General features: G+C 40.0%; 1 protein-coding gene across 20 annotated transcripts in view; it reads right to left on the bottom strand.

Moving 5' to 3' along the window:
- Positions 1–13,772: 13,772 nt before the first annotated feature.
- LOC136322824 (E3 ubiquitin-protein ligase TRIM39-like) overlaps positions 13,773–19,122 on the bottom strand; it is a 243,055-nt gene continuing 237,705 nt past the window's right edge. For all 20 annotated transcript variants that reach the window (XM_066254733.1, XM_066254828.1, XM_066254982.1 and 17 more), the window contains 5 exons: positions 18,535–18,555; positions 17,145–17,165; positions 15,626–15,652; positions 15,035–15,061; positions 13,773–14,860 (listed from right to left, as the gene is read on the bottom strand). In XM_066254733.1, the coding sequence (XP_066110830.1) occupies positions 14,262–14,860; positions 15,035–15,061; positions 15,626–15,652; positions 17,145–17,165; positions 18,535–18,555 (695 nt within the window). In that variant the 3' untranslated portion in view covers positions 13,773–14,261. The remainder of the gene's footprint in view (positions 14,861–15,034; positions 15,062–15,625; positions 15,653–17,144; positions 17,166–18,534; positions 18,556–19,122) is intronic.

Genomic DNA, 19,122 nt, shown 5'->3' with positions numbered 1-19,122 from the left:
AGAGACCTCACCTGGCCATAAAGCCACGTGTATGATCTAGATATTAGTGCTGTGCTCATGTGAACACACACACACACACACACACACACCTCTCTATGAATGGCTGTCTCTCCACCTTCTTTTGCTTCTTTTAATACTATTTTCAAGATGATAGTATACAGTAGGGATTTACATGAAATATTCTCATACCAACATCCCAGCTCTATGTATTCATCTTGTTCAGAGTAAGGAATGTGTGTATAAACTACCTCTACCACATTTTGCAATCTAGAGTTGTTCATCGTACAGTTTATGGAGAATACACCCAGGATGCTGAGGGGAGCTGTTTCCTTTGACATCTCAGCCCCACAGATGTTCACAGAGTGTCTGTGCACAAAGCTGGTGCAGATACTCACAGTCTCAAGAGGCTGCTCTCAGGACACTGGGCACTCAATGCCCACAGCACTGAGTTAGAATTCGCTCAGTGGCTCCAGGCAAGAAATAAGGCCACCACCTTTCATTGCTTGTTATGTCACTTGCACTCAGTTTAACCCCTTAGCACGTAAACCAAACCCTATGGATCATAACCTGAATTTACTAAGAATCTGTTGATTGATCTCTTGATTCCCTGCATTTGACCCCTGACTGAGGGTCACCGTCATGCACTTCTTTGGTCTTAAAGAAGCTTGTTCAGCCTTGGCTGGTGAGCTCAGTGGTACAGCATCAGCTGGAATGTGGAAGTCCTGGGTTGGATTCCAGGTCTGAGCACACAGGAGAAGCAACCTTCTCCACCACTTCCTCTTCTGTCTCTCTCCCTCTCTTTGCTCCTCTCACAGCTGTGGCTCAAATGGTTGGAGCAAGTTGGCCTCCTACTCTGAGGATGACCCTATGGCCTCCCCTCAGGGGCTGAAATAGCTCATTTGCTGAATCAGCGTCCTCAAATGGGCAGAGCACCTCTGGTAGGGGGCTTGCCGGGTGCATCCCAGTCTGGGCACATGTGGGAGTCTGTCCCTGCCTCTTATCCTCACTTACTAAAAAATAAAAAGTTTGTTCCATGTCTGAAAGAACCCGCCATGTATTGTTCCCCCTCTCAGGAAGGAGATTGGGGTGACTCAGTGAGAAAGTTCCCAAGCTCACGTCCCCTCCCGTCACTCAGCCTTGAGAAGTCGTGGGTCGAGACATCTGCCCGAGAAGAAATGAGAGCTGTGCTGTTTGAGGCTGTTCTTTTCCATGAAAGGACGGGATTAAGAACAGGACTCAATGGTCTTCGTGCAGAGGGGCCCTGAGAAGGGGAAGCTCCAGAATGTTCTCCCAGCTGTTGGGACATCAGGGACCTGAAGGAGAGTGTTTCCTGCAGCTGCCCCGACACCGGGTTTCCCGGGGGTGTTTCCACGTCTCAGCCGTGAGCCCAAGACCTGAGTGGGACCCTCTTACCTCTGGTCACAGTGTCGGTCCCAGGGCCGAGGGGAAGACAGTTAACTCAGCAATGAACTAAGCCAGAGAGTAACACCCGGTGTCACTACAGACATTCCACTGGAAGTGGGAGGGGTTTCTACCCAGTAAACCTGCTGGAGCTCCAAGCTGCTCAGGGGACCCCGCCACGCGGACTGAGATGGGGGTGATTCTCCACCGTAAACCTGCAGGGGCCCAGAAAGGTCAACAATGATGGGGGCGGTTCTGGGGCCCCCGCCCTGGGCACCTAGACCTTGTTGGTACAGACAGCTGCTTCTGTTCCATACCTAGGCCTGTGTCTCACTCAGATGTGCCAAGTCTGTGGAACTGTCCATAATCTCAGATTTTGGCACTTGTGGTGAGTGATATTTCTTTCCACGCTGTAGAGTTTGTGGTCCTGCTGCCTTCAGGGTGGGCTCCATGGTCCCCCCTCTAGGTTTCAGACCTGCTGTGAGTCACCCCAGTGCTCCGCGGGGCAGGGCCAGAGGTTCAGGCATGAATTCTCCAGTGCACTGTGCTCTTTTAAATCCTATTTCTCCTCGTATAATTAAAACACATATAAAATCTCAAGGTCAGAATTTGTCCCTTCTAAGTCTCAGAGAACAATACCCTTAGGGCAATCCTGTTTTAAATTTAAAGTTTATTCTGTTCAGAAACTGTGAAATGGTAAAAAAAAAATAGTAACTTAATTTAGACAAGTGATCTGGTGCATACGTAAATTTCATCTTTCATATAATTGTTTTATCACTATATTGTCACATATTATATATATATATATTATATACATATTTAGAGAGATAGAGAAAGAGAGAGAGAGAAAGGGAGGGAGAGAAGGAGAAAGAAAGATATATAAGGAGAAAGATGAGAAGCATCAATTCTTTGTTTTGGGTCCTTAGTTATTTATTGATTGTTTCCTCATACATGCCTTGACTAGGGGGCTTCACAGAGATAGTGGCCCCTTGCTCAAGCCTGTGACCTTGGGCTTCAAGCCAGCCACCTTTGTTGTCAGGCCAGCAACCACGGGGTCATGTCCATGATCCAATGCTCAAGCGGGCAACACTGCATTAAAGCTGATGAGCCTGCACTCAAGATGGCGACCTCGAGAATTTGAACCTGGGTCCTCAGCATCCAAAGGACAATGCTCTATCCAGCGCACAATCGCCTAGTCAGGATGTCACATATATTTTTAAAGTAAGTCACATAGAATATACCTTACATTCTCTTTTCTTAAAGTTTGCTAATTTTTTTCTCCATTTTTCTCTGTGAATGATCTGCTGAGTATAAGGAGCCTGTCTCTCTGTCATTCTCTCTCTCTTTACTTCCTCCTTGGTATATCATTGATCTTTGAACACACTGCTTCATATAATGTGAGGTGGTCACGCAGATGTTTTTACTGCTTGGAAAAGAGTGATCACAGCAATAAACTTCCAGAACCACCCACTTAGTAAAGATATCAGTGTACATTGGTTAACCTTTGTTACATGGTCCACGGGGCTGAGAAGTCAGAGATATTGTTTTTATTGCTGGGAGAGTATTTTGATTTAGACATTTTTAATGTGTTTTAGGGTTGAAAACTGAGAAAATCTTTAAGGTTTATTAAAATAAAGATAAGATATCGGGACATTTCAGAGCTAAAGCCATGACAAAGATGGCACACAGCACAGTTAGAGAGAAGGAGGTGGAGAGGAATCTGACAAGTGACCAGGCAGGTCAGAGGGACTTTCAGGAAGACTGAAGAGCTAGTGTCTGGGGAGAGCGGACAGAATGCTGGGAGGTCATTTCTGCAGGGAGATTTATAAGGCTGGTGATGGACTTTGTTAATAACTGAGTTGATATGTGGCGACTCTGGGCTCAGTGTGAGGTTGTGATAATTAGACACAAACATCACAGGGCACGGCAGTATGTGGGCTCCCTTCTCAAAAAGTCCCAATGGTGACAAACCCAGATCACAGATTTACTGAGAGTCAACAAGCATTTGGGACAATTCCTGTGATTTTCCTGCACAAACAACACAGTTTCTCACACTCTTTCATCCTCCTTGACACTCAGACTCGTCCTTCTTCTCCGGAGCCCACAGTCCCTCTCCACTCTGCTCTCGGGGTGTCCCGCCCAGGATTTAAGGGCTTGTCCTCAGGAGTTATTCACTCTCCACCAGATCAATCCTTATGCAGATTAACTTAGTCAACTCACAACTGTGGCCCGATCCTTCTATCCATGGATTTGATGGTGGTCTTCCTCTGTAAGTTCTTCTCTTCCCTGCCATCTCTCCTGCTGATCTCAGGACTGGGCGCCCACATCCCTCTCTTCCTCCTCAGCACAGTCACCTCAGGGGACACCTTTTCTCCTGCACCTTTCACCCTCACTCCGTGCTCTTCTCTCTACATGAATATATGTTTTGCTATCTTCTCATTAAAAACAAAACAAAATTGATAAAATAAAGACAGATAGAAACTAAATTCTTCTTTCAGTCTTTGATCGATTCTGTGGCATATTTCTTCCCTATAAACCAATATTTCTTTGAAAGAATGGTCTGCCTTCAGCCTCCTCACTTTCCGAATGTCCATCCTCTCTGCAGACCTGTCAGTCTGCTGAACATGCTCAGCTCGGTCCTGCGTGCTCTGCTGGGCTGTGTCTCAGCCTTGAACGTGCACAGCACTGACACACAGACACTCTCATCCTGTAGATTTCCAGGACACAGTGCTCTGGTAGCTCCAGGGTCTGCATGGGCCAGTAACTGGTCCTGCTCTCAGCCCTGTCCTCACCCTGCTCCCCCCCTGTCTTTCTGCCCTAGGCTTTCCAGCTATCCCTTCCTGCTCTGCCCCCTGTGATTCTATTGATGGGGTCACCCCGTCTCCTGCTTCAGTGATCACTGATATGAATGTGTTTCAGGCATTTCTCCTGACTTCTGACCGATACATGGGACTCCCTCCAGAATGTCTCCCTGTGGTCATCCTGCTTGTACCCAAGGTCAGCACATTGTTTGCTCTTTAAATGTGCTCCTGAGGCTGTGATTATATTCTTAGAAGGCCATGTTTTCCATCCATAGTATATTTCACATTTTCCACTTTTACAGCTATTGGTTATTTAGAATAAAAATTTGTTCAAAAGAGAATTTTTATATTTAAAAAATTTAGTAGACACTTAATATTTTCAGTTTAATTTCATAGGGAGCTTGGTGCTGGGAATACAGGCAGCTCTGAATGGTACTGTGGTCCTATCTGCCCAACCTGACACTTACACAGCCATGAAAGTGTCCACACTTAAGTTCCTATAGGTCTGAACTCCCGTCTTGTTGGAAAACATACTTCAAAAGCTGGCAAACTTGTATTTTGATGGCCTTACTCTTTAGGAAAACATATGAAAATATAATAATTACAGGGATCTTCTCTCCTCCCCTTCCACCTTAGCCAGCTTTGTTTATTGTCCCCGCACTCTGTCCCCCAGGGTCCCTCTACTTGGGCCGTGCCCCTTGCACTGATGAGCAAATGTGGGGGAAGGGGGCTGGGAGATGGGCTTGTATGACCTCATCTAGTTCATCATTCAGTGTCACTGTCTCAGCTTTTGACTTTTAAAAAAAATATATACAATTCTTTTTCAACTTCTTTATTTTTCAAGTTGTTGGATGAATAGTGTTATCCTGATGTTATCCACCACATTCAACTTTAAAAAGCAATTCAACCAGTGCATCCATGCTGTTCTATAAGGTAGACTCCCTATTTCTTTTCACAGTTGTATAGTATTCCACTGTGTAAATGCACCTCAGCTCTTTTATCTACTCATCTACTGACGGGCACTTGGGCTGCTTCCATAGCTTGACTGTTGTAAATAACACTGCAGTGAACATAAGGTGGATATATATTTTTGACTTAGTGTTTCAGGTATCTTTTGATATATTCCTGAGAGTGTAATTACTGGGTCATGGATGTATTGAACAGTAACATGCAAGTGAAATAAGCCAGTCAGAGAAAGAGTATTACCATATGATTTCACTGGTATGTGGAAACTAATGAACAAAATAAACTAACAAACAGAATATAACCAGACTCACAGGTACAGAGAACAGGCAGACAGTTGTTAGAGTGGAGGTGGGTGAGTGGAGGACTGAGTGAAAAAGGTGAAGGGATTAAGCAAAAAAACCCCAAGCCCTACAAAACTCATAGACGGAGAGCAAACATGGTGATTGTCAGAGGAGAAGGGCGGAGGTGGGGGGAGGTAACAGGACGGGATCAATGACTTGGGGCGGTGAACATACAACAATATGCAGATGATGTATCATAGAGTTGTAGTCCTATATTCTGTATCTTTTTATTAACCCAAATCACCCTCATAAACTCAATAAAAGATAATATGGAAGTCAGCAGTAAAGTATGTTTTTATGTGGAATACATTTTAATGTGCTTGTTTTCCTGCTAAACTTGATGTCTTTACATTTGAAATGGAAGAGAAAGTCCACCTATCATAATTATCCTTTCCATGAAACATTTGAAATAAAAAGAATAAGAGAAACAAAATTTTGAAATCTGTGATTTACAATGTATTCTATTAATTCAAATATCAAATACAGAAGAAAATAGATTTCTCTGTTAAAAATAAACAAAAAGTAATTACCTTTCATTCTATAATTACTCTAAAAAGAGGGAGTCAGTATATAAATGGTTAAATATTTACAGGAATACATGAGGTTCATAGAGAAGGAACCCTTACAATATTCACCTGTCTCCTTTGAGTTCTCTCTTCTGTCTTCTCCATATTCCCTCTGCGCCCTTGGAGACAGCTCTGTGCTTCCATGTGTCTCATTTTACCCCGGGGAATTCTGGGTATACCATGTTCAAACCTTCCCGTCTGCCCGTTCGTCTCTCCTACCCTTCCCAGACCTCAGCTGCTGTGAGGTGCAGCAGGAAGTGGTTTCTGTGGTCTCTCTGTCACACCCACCCCCCAGCACTGCCCCCTCTCTGAACCAGTGCTCCAGACGACCAGTTCACTCAGGTAGCAGAGATCCATAATAGGCTCCTGTGTGAGGTGGTTTCTCTTCATAGAATATACACTTATGAGATTGAAGTGGAATAACCTTGTGAGCTGGGAACTTCTCTGCCTTAGCTTCTAGAGCTGAATTTTGGATACTTTGTTATAAGTGTTTATGCACCGAAATCTCTTAAACCATTACCTCAATTGTTTATCAATATGACATAGATTTACCTATACAATTTATCATATTCTTGAAACCCTTAACAAATGATCATTTAATTTGGGGGAAACAATGTTTCATATACATTTCAAAAAAAGTATTGAAAAATGAATGATGAGTTTAGAGATTTTAAATTAAGAAACACCAGAAATGTGAAAGATAATACTTCTAAAATATTGGAAGAAAGGTCTGGAAGTTGACAGCTGGAAGTATAATAAGCACATTTATTATATATAACTAAAAGTGTATAACTAAGATAACAGTAATTGGATGCCAGTGGAATATAACAGGAAGAGACAGAAACCCCTAGGCTGTCTGATTATGGGCTATGTTAGGGGGTCCGACAGAGTCTAGGTCCCAAAAGCCTCTTTCGAGCCCCTAGAAGGGAGGAGCTACAAGATGCACAGTTCAGTTGAGAGCAGCGTTTCCACCCCACTCTGTCCCAAGAACTGGCCTCATGGACTCCCTGCACCCAAATTTACCTGAGACAAGTGCCCATATACATCAAAGAAGAAACCCAAGCTGAACTAAGGATTTATATAGTTTGTTGCCAACACTGCTTACAGATCTGGACTGAATGTTTCTGTTCCTCCTCCCACTTTCTGTATTAAAGTCTCAGCTTCCAGCTTGATGGTATTGGGAGAGGAGCATCTAGGATTTGTCAGAATTAGATCAGGTCATGAGGTGAAGGTCCATGGTGAAATAAGTGCTCTTTTTAGAAAATTAAATGAGGTCACGTTCTGAACACTGAAAGTACAACTTCAACATAGGAACTTTGAGTTTGGAACAGGGGAGTACAATTCAACCTGTATCATAGTGTATAATGAAGAGGAAAGGGAAAAGGAAAATATAAGCTGATTATTTAAGTAACTTTTTAAAAAGCGTGGTTACACCAGGCTTGTACACCCGAGCACGTGATCAAAGATACTCCCGTGAAGGAGAGGCAGAAACCACAGCAACAGCCCCCGTGGGCAGGCACCGGCAACACCCATACCTGAACGACCTAGGCAGCAGCAGGATGGGCGGTGGCAGTACTGCAGACAGACCACACCTAGGGAACAATGAGGCCACACTCAGTGGACTCCAGTGGCCAAAACCTTTTCTTAAACAGACAAAAGTAGAAGGCAGAGAAATGCAAAACAAATGATTCAAGAGAAATCCCCAGAAAAGGATCAGAATGAGAAAGATATAACCAAATTACCGATGCAGAGTTTAAAATAACGATTGTTAGGATGCTGAAAGATATTAGAACAACAATAGATGGTCATTATGAACACCTAAATAAAGAGATAGCAAATATACAAAAGGAGCCTGTTGTAAACAGATCAAAGGAGAAAAAGAGTATAGCAAAAGAGGGAACACAGTTTAAAAGAATAAAAGAAAAATAAGCACCTACATATCAATAATAACCTTAAATGTAAATGGATTAAATGATCTGATCAAAAGACATAGGGTTGCTGCATTGATAAGAAAACAGGACTCATACATATGCTTTCTACAAAAGACACACCTTAAAACCAAACATGCACATAGACTGAAGATAAAAGGATGGAAAAAATATATCATGCATATGAAAATTAAAAAAAAGCAGGGGTAGCAATACTTATATCAGACAAAATGGACTTTAAAACAAAAGATATAGTAAGAGATAAGGAAGATCACTACATAATGATAAAGGGAGCAATCCAACAGGAAGATATAACCATTATAAATATCTATGCATCTAATATAGGAGCACCTAAATATATAAAGCAGACTTTGATGGATTTAAAGGGTGAGATCAACAGCAATACTATAGTAGTAGGGGATTTCAATACACCACTAACATCACTAGATAGATCCTCAAGAAAGAAAATTAACAAGAAACAGCAGACTTAAAGGACATACTAGATCAGCTGGATTTAATAGATATCTTCAGAACCTTTCACCCTAAAGCAGCAGAATATACATTCTTTTTAAGTGCCCATGGTACATTCTCTAGGATAGACCACATGTTAGGGCACAAAAGCAGTCTCAACAAATTTGAGAAGATTGAATTCATATTGAGCACTTTCTCTGATCACAATGTCATGAAACTAGAAATCAACCACAACAGAAAAACTAAAAAATACTCAAACACTTGGAAACTAAATAGCATGTTATTAAATAATGAATGGGTTAACAATGAGATCAAAGAGAAATAAAAAAATTCCTAAAAATGAACGATAACGAGCATATCACCACTCAAAATTTATGATGGGACACAGCAAAATCAGTCCTGAGAGGGAAGTTCATAGCATTACAGGAATACCTTAAAAAGCTATAAAAAGCTCAAATAAACAGATTGACCCTGCATCTAATAGAACTAGAAAAAAAACCAGCAAGTAAAGCCCAGAGGTAGTAGAAGGAAAGAAATAATAAAGATCAGAGAGGAAATAGATGACATAGAGACTAAAGAAACAATACAGAGGATCAATGAAACTAGGAGCTGGTTCTTTGAAATGGTAAACAAGATTGATGAACCTTTAACTAGACTCACCAAGAAAAAAAGAGAGAGGACTCAAATAAATAAAATTAGAAATGAGAGTGGAGAAATAACAACTGACATAACAGAAATACAAAATATTGTAAAAAAAAATACTATGAATAACTGTACGCCAAAACACTAGACAACCTAGATAAATGGACAAATTCTTTGAAACATATAATCTTCCAAAAATTAATCTGGAAGAATAGGAAAACCTAAACAGACCAATTACAACAAAGGAGAACAAAACAGTTATCAAAAAACTCCCCCCCCCCAAAAAAAAAGTCCTGGGCCTGATAGCTTCACAAGTGAATTCTACCAAATATTCAAAGAAGAACTAACTCTTATCCTTCTCAAGCTATTTCAAAAAATTTAAGAGGAAGGAAGACTTCCAAGCTCCTTTTATGAGGCGAGTATTATTCTGATTCCAAAACCAGGCAAAGACAACACAAAGAAAGAAAATTATAGGCCAATATCCGTGATCAATTTAGATGATAAAATCCTCAACAAAACATTAGGAAACCGGATCCAGCAATATATGAAAAAAATCATACACCATGATCAAGTGGGATTTATTTTTGGGAGGCAAGGCTGGTACAATATTCGCAAATCAATTAATGTGATTAATCACATAAACAAAAGAAAGGAGAAAAACCACATGATAATTTTAATAGATGCAGAAAAAGCATTTGATATAATCCAGCACCCATTTATGATCAAAACTCTCATTAAAGTGGGAATACAGGGAACATACCTCAACATGATAAAGGCCATCTATGACAAACCCACAGCCAACATCATACTTAATGGGCAAAAATTTAAAGCAATCCCCTTAAGATCAGAAACAAGGCAGGGGTGCCCCCCTTCTCCACTCTTATTCAACACAGTTCTGGAAGTCTTAGCTACAACAATAAGACAGAAAAAGAAATAAAAGGCATTCAAATTGAAAAAGAAGAAGTAAAACTATCATTATTTGCAGATGATATGATATTGTATATAGAAAACCCTAAAGTCTCAGTCAAAAAACTCCTGGACCTGATAAATGAATTCAGCAAAGTGCAGCATATAAAATGAATACTCAAAAATCAGAGGCACTTTTATACAGTAACAATGAACTGTCAGAAAGAGAAATTAAGGAAGCAATCCCCTTTACCATTGCAACCAAAAAAGTGAAGTACCTAGGAATAAATTTAACCAGGGAGATTAAAGACTTTTCTCAGAATATTATAAAACACTGATTAAAGAAATCAGGGAAAATACAAACAAGTGGAAGCATATACCATGCTCATGGTTAGGAAGAATAAACATCATTAAAATGTCTATATTACCCAAAGCAATTTATAAATTCAATGCAATACCAATTAAAATACCAATGACTCACTTCAAAAATATAGATCACATATTCCAAAAATTTATATGGAACCAAAAGAAAACACGAATAGCCTCAGCAATCTTGAAAAGGAAGAATAAAGTGGGAGGTATCATACTTCCTGATATCAAGTTATACTACAAGGCCAATTTACTCAAAACAGCCTGGCACTGGCATAAGAACAGGCATATAGATCAATGGAACAGAACTGAGAACCCAGAAATAAACCCACAGCTCTATGGACAACTGATAGTTGACAAAGGAAGTAAGAGCATACATTGGAGTAAAGACAGCCTCTTTAACAAATGGTGTTGGGAAAATTGGACAGTTACCTGTAAAAAAATGAAACTAGACCAACAGCTTACACCATTTACAAAAATAAACTTAAAATGGATAAAAGACTTAAATGTAAGCTGTAAAACCATAAGCACCTTAGAAGAAAATATAGGCAGTAAAGTTTTGGACATATCTCGTATCAATATATTTGCCAATTTATCTCCACTGGCAAGTGAAATAAAAGACAGGATAAAACAAATGGGACTATATCAAACTAAAAAGCGTTTGCACAGCTAAAAACAATAAGAACCGAATTAAAAGGCAAACTACACAATGGGAGCATATATTTGACAGTACGTCTGAAAGGGGTGAATACCCAAAATTTATAAAGAACTTGTAAAACTCAACACCAGGAAGACAAACAATCCAATCAAAAAATGGGTGAAAGAAATGAATAGGCACTTCTCCGAAGAGGACATATAAATGGTCAATAGGCATATGAAAAAATGATCAACATCACTAATCATTAGAGAAATTCAAATTAAAACCACAATGAAATATCACCTCACATCAGTCAGAATGGCGCTCATCAACAAAACAACACAGAATAAGTGCTGGCGAGGATGTCGAGAAAGGGGAACCATCCTGCCCTCTTGGTGGGAATGCAGACTGGTGCAGCCACTGTGGAAAAAAAGTATGGATATTCCTCAAAACATTAAAAATTGAACTGCCTTTTGATCCAGCTATACCACCTTTATGAATATACCCCAAGTACACCATAGCACTGTTTGAAAGGAAGAAATGCTTCCCCATGTTTATGGCAGCATTGTTCACAATAGCGAAGATCTGGAATCAGATCAAGTGTAAGTCAGTGGACAAGTGGATTAAAAAGCTTTGTTACTCTACCTGAATCATTACCAGCTAGAAGCAGCGGTCATTGGGACTTGGACGTGAGCTGCAAAGTATAGAATTGTGACAACAATTCCAGTGCCATGCGGACTTTTCCTGGATGTGGACTTTTCCTGGACTCCTGCTCCTTGTGACAGCTCCTAACAGACTGAACTGTGGTTGGGTTGCATTTTTCAGGGATTTGGCATGGTTTTGGGGCCAACTTGGACTTGGTGAACATGTTAAGGACACTACTCTTTTATGGATTCTTGTTGTATTGGCCAAGAGTTTACTTAAAGGCTTTAATCACTGTAAAAAAAAGTAGAAGACTAGATAAAGAAGATGTGGCTCATATACACCATATTCAGCCATAAGAAATGATGACATCGGATCACTTACAATAAAATGGTGGGATCTTGATAACATTATACGGAGTGAAATAAGTAAATCAGAAAAAAACAAGAACTGCAGGATTCCATACATTGGTGGGACATAAAAATGAGACTAAGAGACATGGACAAGAGTGTGGTGGTTACGGAGGTCAGGGGGAGGGAAGGAGGGGGTGAGGGGTACAAAGAAAACTAGATAGAAAGTGATGGAGGACAATTTCTCTTTGGTTGATGGGTATGCAACAGAACCAAATGACAAGACAACCTGGACATGTTTTCTTTGAATATATGTACCCTGATTTATTGATGTCACTCCATTAACATAAAAATTTATTTATATATATAAAAAAGCTTTGATACTATGGAATACTACTCAGCCATAAGAAGTGATGACATCGGATCATTTACAACAACATGGATGGACCTTGATAACATTATACTGAGCGAAATAAGTAAATCAGAAAAAACTAAGAACTATATAATTCCATATATAGGTGGGACATAAAAGTGAGACTCAGAGACATGGACAAGAGTATGTGGGTTACAGGGTGGGGAAGAGGAGAGGAAGAGGTTTGGGGGAGAGGAGGATCACAAAGGAAGGTGACAGAAGACAATTGGACTTTGGGTGATGAAATAAAAAAAAGTGTGGTTATAAAAATAGAGGAGAATAGAGGTGATAAATTTTATAGTTTTGATTTTAATATGGGAAATATTTTGAAAAATTTAATTTCATAATAAAACATTTTAAAAACATTTTTTGTGAGAAGTGGAGAGTCAGAGAGACAGACTCCTGTTGCACCTGGACCGGGATCCACCCAGCATGCCCACCAGGGGGCAATGTTCTGCCCATCTGGGGCATTGTTCCATTGTAACCAGTGTCATTCTAGTGCCTGAGGAAGAGGCCATGGAGCTGTTCTCAGTGCCCGGGACCAACATTGCTCCAATGGAGCCTTGGCTGCAGGAGGGGAAGAGAGAGACAGAGAGGAAGGAGAAGGGGAGGGGTGGCAAAGCAGATGGGAGCTTCTCCTGTGTGCCATGACCAGTAATTGAAACTGGGACATCCACACAGGTGGGCTGAGGCTCTACTGCTGAGCCACCGGCCAGAATGAAAAATTTAATATGAAAGGAAAAAAATCTAATAGAAAGGCTGATGGAGTCTAGAACTGGAGAGGGCAGAACAGCACAGCCACACTGAGAAAAGGGGAAAGCAGGGTTGGCAGTGGAAAGACAGTGATATTTTAACAGACATGACAACAAAGGTAAGGACCTGCACATGGTTGGAGAGAACAGAGGAGGACAGAGGGTGGTGTCCACGCTGTGACAGTCGAAACTGTGTGTGAGCAGAGAGCCCATCTTCTCACAGGAGGGACCGTTACAGCACGGCGAGCTCCGGTCTGAGAAACAAGTCATTAGGTTGATCTGTGCTTGGAGTTTATCAAGTGGAAGTGACAGAAGGACAGTGACCCAGGGGTTTCATTTATGAGTCATGGGACACTAGACAGTGTTCACCACAGCTCTGAGCAGGAGTGACATCAGGAGGGACTGGGGGGTCAGCAGGAACAAGAGGCCCTAGTAGGAGGGACACACTGGGGGAGCAGGTGGAGCTGAGAGACCAGGGGTCACACCTGAGGTTCCCCTGAACATTCCACCTGGACGTCCTCCTTTGCCTCCTAAAAGGGAGAGTGCACCACGTGGTTAGAGTCAATTAGGAGGACAATATTCAACATGTAAATGTCTTAAAGTTAGAAAAGTTTATTTCTCACAGAAAATATTGCTGGAATTGAGCAATCCAGAGGTTCCATGGTGTTGTAAAAACCCAAGCTAATTCTAATATCTCTGCCATCCTTGTCAGTTTACATGGTCATACATGTTATTTCAGTTCCATCCATCATGACATACAATAGCCAGCAGAAAAAGTAGAGAAAAAGAAGACACAATTTCTCTCTAAGGACACATTTCAGAGGTCATACAGAATCACACTAAAAAATTCACCTTATAACACACTGGTCATCATTTAGTCACAGACATCAGAGGAAGTCAGAAAATCTACCATTTGGATGAGGGTCTCTAGGTGTGTAATTAAAGGACTCTATAACTAAGGAAGAGGGGACGTTGACTAGAGGGACAATCATCAGTCTGTGTGTCAGAGCTTCATCCTGAACCTGAACCAGTAAGGAGAAGGAAACAGTCTATTTGTATCTCACCCAGGAAATGTGATCAACATTGGGACTCAAAGTCAGTATTTCTTATGAGAGTTATTTTGGGTGTGGGTATTACATCAGTCACTTCTTTTTCTTCACTTGGACAGATGGCTAGAGAACCTGAGTCCGAGGACCAGAGTCTGAAAAGAGGTCTCAGGACACCGTAGAAAGTGTTGTTGGGAAAGCTGAATATGTGGGACCTATCTGTTATGTTAAAGAAAGAGACATCTCCATCCTCATAATCCAGAAATATCCCCACTTTGAGAGGCTTTTCTCCTACAGTAAGAGGGGTTTCTGGGGAAGTGACGGCCCAGTATTCCCCACTGTAGAGCCTGATGGCCCAGAAGCCATTCTGTGGGGACATGGTGACCCTCCCTTTCCTTGCTACGCTGTGTCTACAAACTCCCAGGTCCCAGGAAAATGCGTTCCCAACCTCCACCTCCCAGTAGCATCTCCCCGAGCTGATGAACAGCTGACCCAGCACACAGGGAAGGGAGTCAAATCTTTGGATGGAGCAGGGCAGATCTTGTCCCCTTTCTCGCCAGGTCACTCGTCTCCCATTTTCAGACAGGTGGAGGGCAGGATGAGCAGTGTCTGCATCCAGGGTCACAGTTACTACAAGACAAGTAGATCATCATGATTTTGAGAAAGTTCTCTATATCTGGGCTGGAAGGTTCCCATTCTATGAGATCTCCTCTGGTCCTGGGTAGATCCAGCTCTTTTACACTCATCTTTCTCCAAGAGAACCCTGCAAGGATTAGGGTCCCTTGTGGACCATTCTAGACTCACCAGCTTTCATCTTTTTTTTTGTCCACTCTGCAAGGAAAAAATGAACATGAGAACTCACTATTTGAACAATAAGCTGTCTCTCTTTCCAGAATACTATGAGTATAAATTCATTAGGATATTCCTTAGAATTAATGCAAGAAATCACCAACCAAAGATAATACTCTTTCATATACTAGAGCCTCTTACAATCTACTGAATTATGTGTGATTGGAGATTTGACCCATTCTTATGCTCTCTTTTTCCAACATTCTTACAGGATAAACATCTATAATCTCTTTAGGATGATTGAGAGTGCGGTAAGTAGGGCATATGGTGAGTCAGACCAAGTAGGTTATTTTTTGCTTTTTCTCAAATTTTAACAAATGCTAACACTACCTGTGATCAAAACACAATGTGAAGTGCAATTAAACAATATAAACACTGCTGAAATGTAGGGGTTCAAAAACATCTGTTAGAATACTGAGTAATCAATTGAGTTCATAGAAAAAATACTTTGGTGTTTCTTTGATTTTCAGCATGCATGCACAGTTTGTGTTCATATAACCAAATCTTTGATAATAAGACTTTTTCATCACACCCCGGGTCACTCACCAGCGTATAATAACAAATTCCTCGAAACTGCAAAAAAAACAAAAACAAAAAAACAAAACAAAATAGGAAGATTTTTATTTTTGTTCCTTCCCTTTTCTGTCTTTTTCTTTTCTCCCTGTCTTTTCCCCATTTCTTGTAAATCTCTTGAACTTCCTCTTTCTGTCCTGTATTATAATATCATGTTCTTTCAAGCACTATAGTAAAAATGCTCGGATGCAAGATAGGTCGAAATATGAAGCAGAACGTGTTAGGGACAGAGAAGGAGGGACCCCAAAATGAATACAGGAAGGAAGAGAGAGGAGAGAAGAAAGAAAGTGCTGGATCTCCAAATATAAAAGTAATTGTCTAAATAAAACTATAAAATAAAAGAATATATCTTGAAATTCTATTCCACTGAAATCATCACTGCAATTTAAAAAATACAATGTGCATGTGGAGACATACAGGTTTATAATAAATAAAGGGGTGACAGAGGACACATGACTGGGGCGTGGCCACACTGCCACATACAGATGAGGTGTTACAGCATTGTACACCTAAGAACTGAGTACTTTTATTAACCAAGGTCACCCCGATAATTTTAATAAAACATTAAAAAATCCTTTAAACAGGAGAAATGAAGCTAATTTAAAGAGTTCTGTAAAATTTAAGTATATTTATTTGATATTTTATAATAAAATTATTTTGATTCCTTTTCAATCTATGTGGAGCAATATGAAATATTCATCATATTTAAAATGGTCTTTGAATGCTTTTATATATGCATGTATGCATATATGTTTGTGTTTTTTAAAAAAGTTTTTTTGAATTTATCCATTTTAGAGTGAAGATAGAGAGTAAGAGAGAGAAAAAGAGAGAGGAAGAGAGGGGGAGAGAGAGAAAGAGAAAGAAGCAAGAAGCATCAACTCCCATATGTGCCTTGACCAGACAAGTGCAGACTTTAGAACAAGTGACTTAAGCGTTCCAGGTCAAAACTTTATCGCACTGCGCCACCAGAGCTCCAGCTGTGTTCCATTTTGTTTGTAGCACCCACACTGTACAAAGTTGGAACAACTACTGTACAACACTTACTGAAAGACTGCTCGTATGGGTTATCACAGGATTAGGTTCTTATGTGCATCTATTCACAACGTATTTGTCCACCTAATAATTAGCAACCTTATTGTATCTGAGTGTCTGTTGTAAGTCAGGGCTGAATGAAGCTAAGTCAGTCACAAGAAGGGAAAGAAATGACATTGAGGGAGGTTTGGAACTAAAGCACCTGAGATGTTTTTGGAGAAAATTTACACTCAGAAACTTTAAAAATACCTAAAGTTCTAGATATCCTTTTGTTAACATTCGTCTGACAGAAAGGCTCTGTGTCCTTGACTGCAACCACATGGTAAATGTTGGGTAATAAGGATGGTCTGTCAGAGTAAAAAGACCAAGACAGTGAGACAGTGGTAGCTGATCACTGAGAGAAGACAGAGAATAAAGAACAGGTGAGGGAAGGACACGGGGAGGAGGTATTGGTACTGACCTTTCTCCTGTTCACTCTTGGCTGAAAAGTAAATGGAAAAAATACACAAATCATTCTAGGTGAAAACACAATATCAGATAAGAAAGAAAACAGAAATTGGCCCCCAGTCATAGCTCACTCTGGAGCACACATGGACCCATATTTGTGAATATAGAAATCATGATGCTTTTAATAACATTTCACCCATCAGAGTCAATGCTCTTTTCCCTCCCCTGTCCCTTGTGCACAAGATACTAAGTTAGGAAATTAAACAAAGAAGGAATTATATCATAATTTCTGGGATGTGAAATACTAAGTAATCCCCTGTCACTGGATGATCATCTTTTTCAGATTAAAAAGAAATGTATTTACAAATAAGGCAGGGACTTGCAACATCCATCTCGACAAACTGTTTTTTAAGCACTAGTCATGTGACACCTGCTCTGTACTTTAGAGGAACATACTCCTATAGACCAATTTCAAGGAAGAAAATATAATTTGTCATTAGAAAAAAGTAATCTTAAACTCTGATTGATTATATTTTCTTTTTTCTGGATCATTGTAGTCAATTTTTTTATTGCACCCTTCACACAAAAATGTACAGATCAGAAATGTATCATTTTTCCACATGTCTTAGGGTACTTCATCTTTCTGCGAATTGTTTACTTTTAAGTGCCATTTGTCATTAGATAATGTCAACATAACGCCAAAGAATTAATAACAGGCATGGATGTATGAAAAATTATGTAAAATATTTAGTTAACTTGGAACACCTGGGTCATATGATCAAGGACAGTGGAAGAGGGATAACCCGCTCTGTCACATCTGACCAGTGAATGATACAAGGTATTTATCATGACAAAGGCTGTGAGAAGACAATGGAGAGAGATACTGAATGCTGAAAGTTTGGAGTCTTTTCTCTTAAGGGTTTGGAGAAGTATTAATTGGTAATAATGGGATCTAAACTTGAAATACTTGAAAGAGTTCTTATGTTTGAACATTTCCCTGAAAATAAATACATATATATTTATATATGTATACACTAATGTAAACCTATAATATTTCTTTATATTAAAAATTATGTGTCTGTCACCTTAACACCCTTTTTCTCACTGATGTCTTAATGAACCTGAGTAAACATACTGTGAGACTGAAGCCGCCAATGTTTACAGGAAATAATTGTGTGAAATGAGAAAGAAGGAATGGGAAAGGATAGAAGGTAAGAAATAGAAATTGACAGAGGCCCATATGGAAGAAGTGCTTTCTCAGAATCAGGTGGGGACAGGGGACATCTAGGTGGAGGACAGGCTAATGAAAGGCTCTTGGATAAAAAGTTTGAAAATGTCAAAGGCAGAAATAAACCAGATAGTTTCAAGTAGATCAAGAATAAAGGAATATCAGTAATTTTTACCTAATGTTTCTTTATATTTCTCTGAAAAAGAAAAAAGTCAATGTCAATAATTGGGATACAACTACAACGAGAATTCAAACTTACTGATATATTCAAATTCAGAATTAACGTGACCACAGTCCAGATGAACACACACACACACACACACACACACACACACACAAATCACCCCACCGTAAGCACACATACACACTGGCTCAGAGCTCACTACTATGCACAGGTAAAGTGCAGTAAAAAGAAAGGTGAAAAATGAAGTTAGTTTAGTAAAATAATATACAATTTTAAAAGTATTATTCTTTCTGGTTAATTTATAAAATAATTGCTTTTCTTGAAAGATTTAATTTATTACTATTTTATAGAGAAGTGATGGGAGGCAGGAGCAAAGCATATGTACTCACAGCTATGTTGCTTTAGTTGTAAGTAGTTGTTCTGGGTGCCATGTCCTGGGAAACCCATTATCAAACTGGCAACTTCAGTGTTCCTGGTCCACATACTATCCACTGCATGACCACTGGCCAGGCTAAAAATATGCTTGGTCTATTTGAAATATTTATGTTCCTATAATTCAGTTTTTGAGCTTAATATGGT

The sequence above is a fragment of the Saccopteryx bilineata genome, chromosome 1 (assembly GCF_036850765.1).
Source record: "Saccopteryx bilineata isolate mSacBil1 chromosome 1, mSacBil1_pri_phased_curated, whole genome shotgun sequence".
Classification (NCBI taxonomy): domain Eukaryota; kingdom Metazoa; phylum Chordata; class Mammalia; order Chiroptera; family Emballonuridae; genus Saccopteryx; species Saccopteryx bilineata.
Note: the sequence above shows the minus strand (reverse complement) of the source record. Positions and strands in the feature narration are given on the sequence as shown.